The sequence below is a fragment of the Orycteropus afer genome, unplaced genomic scaffold (genome assembly GCF_000298275.1).
Source record: "Orycteropus afer afer isolate SDZICR_OR568_19922 unplaced genomic scaffold, OryAfe1.0 scaffold00650, whole genome shotgun sequence".
Lineage (NCBI taxonomy): Eukaryota > Metazoa > Chordata > Mammalia > Tubulidentata > Orycteropodidae > Orycteropus > Orycteropus afer.
Genome location: NW_006922237.1, coordinates 447852 through 456082, shown reverse-complemented (window position 1 = coordinate 456082; position 8231 = coordinate 447852). Strand labels below are relative to the sequence as shown.

At 36.2% G+C, this 8231-nt stretch overlaps 1 protein-coding gene across 1 annotated transcript; it reads left to right on the top strand.

Annotated features, from left to right (window-relative positions):
• The first annotated feature begins 4614 nt into the window (after nucleotides 1–4614).
• On the top strand, nucleotides 4615–5553 carry LOC103210748 (olfactory receptor 4C11-like). The gene has a single exon (XM_007956662.2). The coding sequence runs from the start codon at nucleotides 4624–4626 to the stop codon at nucleotides 5551–5553; it is 930 nt and encodes a 309-aa protein (XP_007954853.1). The 5' UTR covers nucleotides 4615–4623.
• Nucleotides 5554–8231: the final 2678 nt, after the last annotated feature.

Genomic DNA, 8231 nt, shown 5'->3' with positions numbered 1-8231 from the left:
ACTTGCCTGCTAACCAGACGGCTGGCGGTTCAAACCCACCAGCCACTCCTCGGAAGGAAGGTTGGGCAATCCTACTTCCGTAGTGATAGTGCCTCGGAAATCCAAGGAGGGGTCGCTATGAGTCGGGTTTGACTCGATGGCACGTAACAACAACAACAATAAGTGAGACTATTGGTAGGACTACAAAATGGTACAACCATTGTGGAAAATGGTATGGCATTTCCTTAAAAATATGAAAATAGAAATACCATTTGATCCAGTAATTTCATTACTGGGAACATATCCTAAATAGATGAGAGACAAAACATGAACAGACAGAAGCACACTCATGTTCATTGCAGCACAATTCGGTATAGCAGAGACAGAAACAACCTAAATGCCCACCAACAGATAACCAAACTATAGCAAATGCACACAATGGAATACTATGCAACATTAAATAATAATGAAGAGTACACGAATCATCTCAAATGGATAAATTTAAAGAATATTATGCTAAGTGGAATAAGCCAATCACAGAAGGACAAATATTGTATGAGCTCACTATTGTAAAAAGTCAAAGAAAGCTGATTCAAGGAGGGGAACTCACTTTTTTGGTTCCTGGGGATGGAAAGGAAGGGAAGGGAAAATCTCAGACTATTTGAGTGTCACATGTTGATTTGAGTGATGGGAGAAAAAGTATGAAAAGAATCTGTGACCAGCATGTTGACATTAGGGAAAGGAAAGACACTGAAATGTGCACAAAAGTTATAAACAACAGAGGCAGATACTATTACATGCACAACCCTACAGTATCACTAGCACTAAATAACATGCTACGGATTAATGCACAGATAGGTGAGAAGAGCAGCTGGGAGTAGGCAAACAGGAATACACACTAAACAAAGGATAGAATTAGCTGAAGAATATCTGACATATGCACTTGTGCTACAAAATTAGCCACATACATTACAGAAGCAACAGAAGACAGGGTTGGAATAACTTTTCAGAGACAATGTCTTGTGACAGAGAATCACCAGGACTGGAGGTTAAGGACAATAGTTTGGGGGGACATCATGCTCACATGGTTCATAACAATTTTGTTCTACAACCTACTTTGGTGAATAACGACCAGGATCTTAAAAGCTTTCGAGTGGCCCTCTTAGATGTAACTCTTGGTCTACTCTCCTCTGGAGCAAAGAAGAGTGAAGAAAATTAAAGTGATCCAAAGGTAACATAGACCAAGAGAAACTCAGCCTCCATGACTTGAGACCAGAAGAACTAGATGGTGCCCAGCTACCAGTATTAACAGCTCAGAAAGGGATCAAATCTGGAAATCCTGGAAAGAGTGGGAGGAAAAATGTAGACCAAATTTCAAAAAGACAAAAATGACCATAATTACTTGTAGGAGAGACTGGTGGAACCCTGGATTATTACCCATCAGATCTAGAAATGGACTCACTTATATGGACTGGCTCTCAGTCCAACAGTAGAAAGATCTACAAATAGAACACCCACATACTTTAGGGAGATGCACCCCTTGGATCATTCATTAATGAAACACCAAAGGGGTAGCACTCACGTAGAGGGAAAGCTGGACAGACAGGAATGTATAGATGAGAAGGGCACGGGAGGGGGATGGTCACAAGGAGGAGAGGGGAGGAGAGGTGTTTTTTTTTTTTTTTTTTAATTGGGGCCAGTAAATGGGACATGAAATCAGATGTGCATGTACCACTGAATGTAAAACAAGTTTGCTACATAAATTTGCACTCAAGGACAAATAAATAAATATTAAAAAAAAAAGAAAATTTGAAAAGATTCATTGTAAAAGAAAAACTCACAACAAAACTGTTCCAGACACCTGCACAGAATTCTACTAAACATTCAGAGAAGAGCTAACAGAAATCCTACTCAAACTATTCCAGAACAAGGAAAAGGATAGAATACTCCCAAACTCATTTTACAAAGCAGCATAACTCTGACACAATGTTGAGTCTTCTTGTCCATGAATATAACATGTCCTTTAATTTGCATAGATTTCTTTTGCTTTATTGTGCTTTTGTTGTCGTTAAGTGCCGTCAAGTCAGATCAAACTCACAGTGACCCCTCCTTGGGTTTCCAAGGTGGTATCACTACGGAAGTAGATTGCCCAACCTTCCTTGTAGTCATGTTTTATGATTTTCTTTGTGTAAACCTGCTATATTGAAGGGATTACAGTGAATGTCATGAAATAAAATGTTTATGTATTGTTAAATGGAATACTAATTTGCTCTGTAACCTTTTACCCAAGCAATAATAAAAAGTAAAAAAAAAAAAAAATTAAAAAGGCATAGAAGTACTTCAGTAATTTTTTGTACTGGATAAATTTCCTCAGATATTAAAGTAATATTTTCCACAGTTATGTTTTGTTTGGGGAAAATAGAAAATAAATATTTATCAACTTATTACATATATGTACACTTTATGTATAATACAATTATGATTTAAATGTAAATATGTATCTGCTTTTAATTTGTAATCAAACGCTCTATTACTTTTTAAAAGAAAGTTAAATACTTTACTATTTTATGGATTTGTAGTAAAATATTTAAGTACCAAAATCAATACTGTAAAACAAAATGTGTATCAACTGCTGAGTGGAAAACCAATTTGCTTTGAGAACTTTCACCCAAATCACCTTAAAAAATTTTTTGGAAAATGTCATTTATTACCCATATTAATAATTTAATTTCAAGAATGGGTCATTCCCCCCCCCCATAATCTCAGAAGACAAATTATAGATAAATTCTTTATCCTATCTGGCTCACGTTTCTTAATTGGGAGGAAAAGGACACTTAGGGAATGAGCTTCCCCAGACTCCTCTATTTTGTATCAATTCATGTTAAATATCCCACCAGGGAAGGCCAAAGAGATGCATTTCTCAGTCAAAATCTTGTGTGAAAGTGGATTTCCAACCATGTGGGATGAACCTAAGATCAACTTAGCTTGCCTTCCAGTAGACAGCGATGAAACTAAGAGTCTTTGGGAGACCAAAGGAAATCTTAGAAGAATTTTATTATTTTTTCTCATTTGTGTTTGTGGCTTCCAAATCACCCTGGGAAGAAAATAAAGCAAATGAACATCCTAACCTCTGCATAAAAACTGGTAAGATTTTATTGGAGAATAATTTAATTGTGTTTAATACTTGAAGAAAGCTGATCTGTTCAATCACAGTAAGTGATATCCTCCTCTCGAGACTGGTCCTTCCGGTTAACTTGTCCAAAGTAAGTCAAACAGTTTTGTCATCCTCGATTCTAACGAACATTTTAGGTATACTTCTTGTAAGATAAATCTGTTAGTTCTTTTGGAACTCCGTGATATATTCAACATTCTTTGTCGAGATCATAATTCAAACGTATCAGGATTTGTTGTTGTTGTTGTTGTTATGTGCCATCTAGTCGGACTCGAATCATAGTGACCCTTTCTTGGGTTTCTGAGGTGGTATCACTACGGAAGTAGATTGCCCAATGTTCCTTCCAAGGATTGGCTGGTGGGATCGAAACTCCAGCCTTCTGGTTAGCAGTCAAGTGCGTTAGGCGGTATGTTACCATTGTCCAGCTCTCACATGAATAGAACACAATTTGAAGATACCATGGCTTAGGTCAGGCATACATTTAGGCATATAGTTAGATATAAACACATATTTATTTCTTTTAAAACTCTACTTCTCTTATTGAAGTCAAGATATAAGACACTCTTATGTATATTCTTATACATGAGAAGAATAACATTGAAATGCTTCTTCCAGGACTTGGAGCTTCCTAACATCTTTGCTAGGTCCTTGGTGTGTTATATTTAAACCTGAAATTTGAGAGGATGTTCTGATATATGGCAAATGTTCTCCCTCTTCTTTTTCTTAACTATATCCTCCATCTTTCTTGTTTCTTAAGAAATTGTATTTCACAAAAAGAAACAGAAAAATGATGAATAAGGAGAAGGATACATCTTTGGACAACATAGTATTATAAATTTTCTAACTGGACTACCAGGATCAAGAACTATGAAAGCAATTTAAAGTAAGTTACAAACACATTTTCTCTGTTTTGAAACTGTTCTAATATTGATAGATGTTTGCTAAAAACTGAAGAAATACATTCAACTCAGGAAATTATTGTGAAATAGCAAGGAAATAATCGTAAGATTTTTTTCAGAGGTGGATAGCTCCATCATTCTTGTCTGTCTGCCTTAGTCGAGAAGCTCCACTAAAAACTGTTCACCATTGGTGACCCTACTAATATTTGAAATACCAGTGGCATAGCTTCCAGCGTCATAGTAACATGCAAGGCATCACAGTACGAAAAAACTGACAAGTGATAGAGGAAATTATCTACTTATGACAAACCTACCATTAATGTTTATTATATATGAAAAATTGTTTACTTTATTATTACTTTCCTATTACAACCTCATATACAACCAAGTAAATAATTATTATGACTTTCCCTTTATGCACAAAAAATCAATACACCGAAGAGTAATTTATTACCCATTGCAAATACATAGGTATTTGATCTCAAAATGCAGTTTTCGTATTATAAAATGATTGCTTTTCTCCTTCCAGATTAGCTCTCTCTACTTTCTACCTTCCCTACATCTACTGAAACAATGCAGCAAAACAAGAGTGTAACTGAGTTCGCGCTGCTAGGATTGACACAGGATACTATGAGGCAGAAAATGGTGTTCATAATCTTCTTAATTTTCTACACTGGAACTCTAGTGGGGAATTTGCTCATTATTGTGACCATCCAGTTCAGCCGGGCTCTTGGGAGCCCCATGTACTTCTTCCTGTTTTATTTGTCCTTTGCTGACACATGCTTTTCAACTTCCATAGCCCCTAGGCTAATTGTGGATGCTCTCTCTGCAAAGAAAATCATATCCTACAATGGGTGTATGATGCAAGTTTTTGCACTGCACTTATTTGGCTGCATGGAGATCTTTGTCCTCATCCTCATGGCTGTTGATCGCTATGTGGCCATCTGTAAGCCCTTGCGTTACCCAACCATTATGAAACATCACGTCTGCATCATCTTGATTATTCTGGCCTGGATTGGGTCTTTTATACATTCAATAGCTCAGATTGCCCTGGCCTTGAAACTGTCTTTCTGTGGACCCAATTTGATTGATCATTATTGCTGTGATTTGCAGCCTTTATTAAAACTTGCCTGTATGGATACTTATGTGATCAACCTACTGTTGGTGTCCAATAGTGGAGCCATTTGCTCAAGTAGTTTCTTGCTTCTGATGATCTCATACTTTGTTATCTTGCGTTCGTTGAAAAATCACAGTGCTGAAGGGAGGAGAAAAGCCCTTTCCACTTGTACCTCTCACATCATTGTTGTCATCTTATTCTTTGGTCCATGTATATTCATGTATACACGTCCACCTACCACTTTCCCTATTGACAAGATGGTGGCAGTGTTTTATACCATTGGGACGCCCTTTCACAATCCAATCATCTGCACACTAAGGAATAAAGAAGTGAAAAATGCCATGAGAAAGCTATGGTTGGTCAAAATTACTTCAGAAAACAAATGATAAAATAAGAATAAGTTGATACTTATTCAATAATTCAATAACTGAACTCACTGCTGTCAAGTCAGTTCTGACTCATAGCAACCCCTCCTTGGGTTTCTCAAGAGGTATTTCTTCAGAAGTAGATTGCCCAGTCTTCCTTTCAAGGAGTGGTTGGTACATTTGAAACTCCAGCCTTCTGGTTAACAGTCAAGTGCCTTAGACACTATGCCATAAGGGGACTGAGTCTGTACAGATATCAAATATGATAATATGACATTATTGTATAAAATCCAATCATATGTAAAGTATTGAATTAATATTTTTTTCTAGTTCACAAGCAAGATGAATGTCTGTCATCATCTTTTGTGTTAGAGCTAGATACACTGTGAGAATAATTCAGATATTTATGAATGGGGTTGACATCAGGATGACTCAATCTTTTCCTGTGTGTTCAATTCCGGCAGGGTGGACCATGAACTATACATCACAATTCTGAATCTGTATATTTTGGTTTGATGGGGACGATATTTATACAATCACAGCTTATAAACTTGTGAGAATCCATAAACAATGTGTAACCAGTGCTCTGTGATCCTTAATTCTTTCTATAATACATTCTAAATTCGGTATCCAATTTCCCCTTTAACAACTTCAGGTCAAGTTAACTCAGTGTATCAAGTTCATCCATTCTACCTTATCACTAGTTTGTCTTTGAAAAATATCATGTTCCTGAATCAGATCATTTTTCGATGGACTTACATTCTAAATTATTATTTTTTACTTTGGATATTGAGATAACAGGAGGAATTTGAATATATAGTGTATTGCCTAAGGCATTTGACTCCTAACCAGAAGGCTGGTGGTTCATACCCACCAGCCACTCCTTGGAAGGAAGATTGGGCAATCTACTTCCCTAGAGAAAATGCCTAGGAAACCCAAGTAGGGGTCACTATTCATCAAATAGTTTTGATGGCAATGATTTTTATTTTTTAATCTTGAAAATAGTTTGACTAAAAAAATAAACAAAAAGTATTTAGAAAATTCTGCAGAATGCAATACATGTATTTAATCCCAGATCATCTGTTTTATTTCTATGTCTATAGGCATTGTCCATATGTCATTAAGAAGAGCAGAATGTTAACCTATGTGACAATGCAAGAATTAATAGATCTTGAAGTATGCATATGAGATCAAATTGACAATAGCAACTAAAAAGATTAGTTAGGAAATTAGGCAGCTGTGAGTTTATGTTATTGGGGAGGAAAAAAACCACACACATACATAAAACCAAACTCTCTTCCGTCAAGTTGGTCTTGACTCATAGCCATAGTGACCCCTCCTTGGGTTTCCTACATGGTATCTCTATGGAAGTAGATCACCCAACCTCCCTTCAGAGAAGTGGCTGGTGGTTTTGAACCCCCAGCCTTCTGGTTAGCAGTAAAATGCTGTAGGCACTACACCACCAGAGCTTCTACATGGAAAAATCAGAATTCAGAGTGTAACAAACCTTGTATTCATCCCTGTCTATCCCTCTCTGCCTCTAACTCTGTCTCTCTCCCCTAACATATACAACTGCATGCATTCCAAGTTCTGACATGCATTTTTAACTTCATAAAATCAATCTCAGTGTTGGCATACATCATTTCATAAAATTATGAGATTTCCCAATATTGGGAAGGGGAAACAAACTAGTGAATGCAAAACTTTTAAAGTAAGAAATGGAGTGATTCTGTCTGTACTTCAGAATTGTCCTTAGAAGAGAGGATAGTAAGACTTCATCTCACTTAATTAGAAAATATTATCATCAAGAATCAGTTTCTGGAGAAAGACATCATGATAAGCAAAGTGGATGGTCAGTAAAAAAGTGGAAGACACTCAATAAGACAGAATGATGCAGTGGTTGCAAAAGTGGGCTCAAATACAGCAATGATTTTGAGCATGGCATAGGATTAGGTAGTTTTCTATTCTGTTGTACCTGATATTGGTACAACTCAATGGCATCTAACAATTACAACAATAAGAAATGTTTAGGAAATACAATCAGAAAGGTTTGGGACTCAAATCACAAAGAAATTATGTACCACAAAGACTGATAGAGCTGGTCTACATTGGGAATATTCAGAGATTAGAAACAGGGCAATAGGAAGGAGCGATTAGGACCTTCTAAGCTTCTTCCTTCCATACAGGAGAAATTGAAATCTAGATACCCTCTTGCATCTCAGAAAGGAAACTCCAGCCAGACTAAAGTTACCGTAAAAAAAAAAAAAAAAATCCAAAATCTCCATCTCCCTCTCTCATCAATAAGTTGATGAAAGTTGATGAAGGAATTAAACACATGTGCTTCTTTTACACAGTCATTATGTAGTTGACTGGAAAACTAAAGTAAAAACGTTTTGTCATTATGTAATATATTCTTAGGTCCTTTAATAAGGATATTCAGAGAAAACATTTGTCCACCCATGATCCTAGTGGTGGACAAAATATAGATCATGGTTCATTTTACAGTATAATTATCAGAACACAAAGTAAAATAAGTTACAGACAATCTTGTACCTAAGCAATATTTCAGTAAAATCAAAATGTTCTGGGAAAACTTATGTTTTTGGCAGAACAGAAAGATTATTTGAATTAAAATTTACTTTGAAATATCTAGGCTATATCATAATCATATCACAGCCAGCTCTCAGACCATAAAGAAA

What these genes read in the sequence shown, in the direction of transcription:
- LOC103210748 (XM_007956662.2), top strand. Translation starts at nt 4,624, where the DNA reads ATGCAGCAAAACAAGAGTGTAACTGAGTTCGCGCTGCTAGGATTGACA.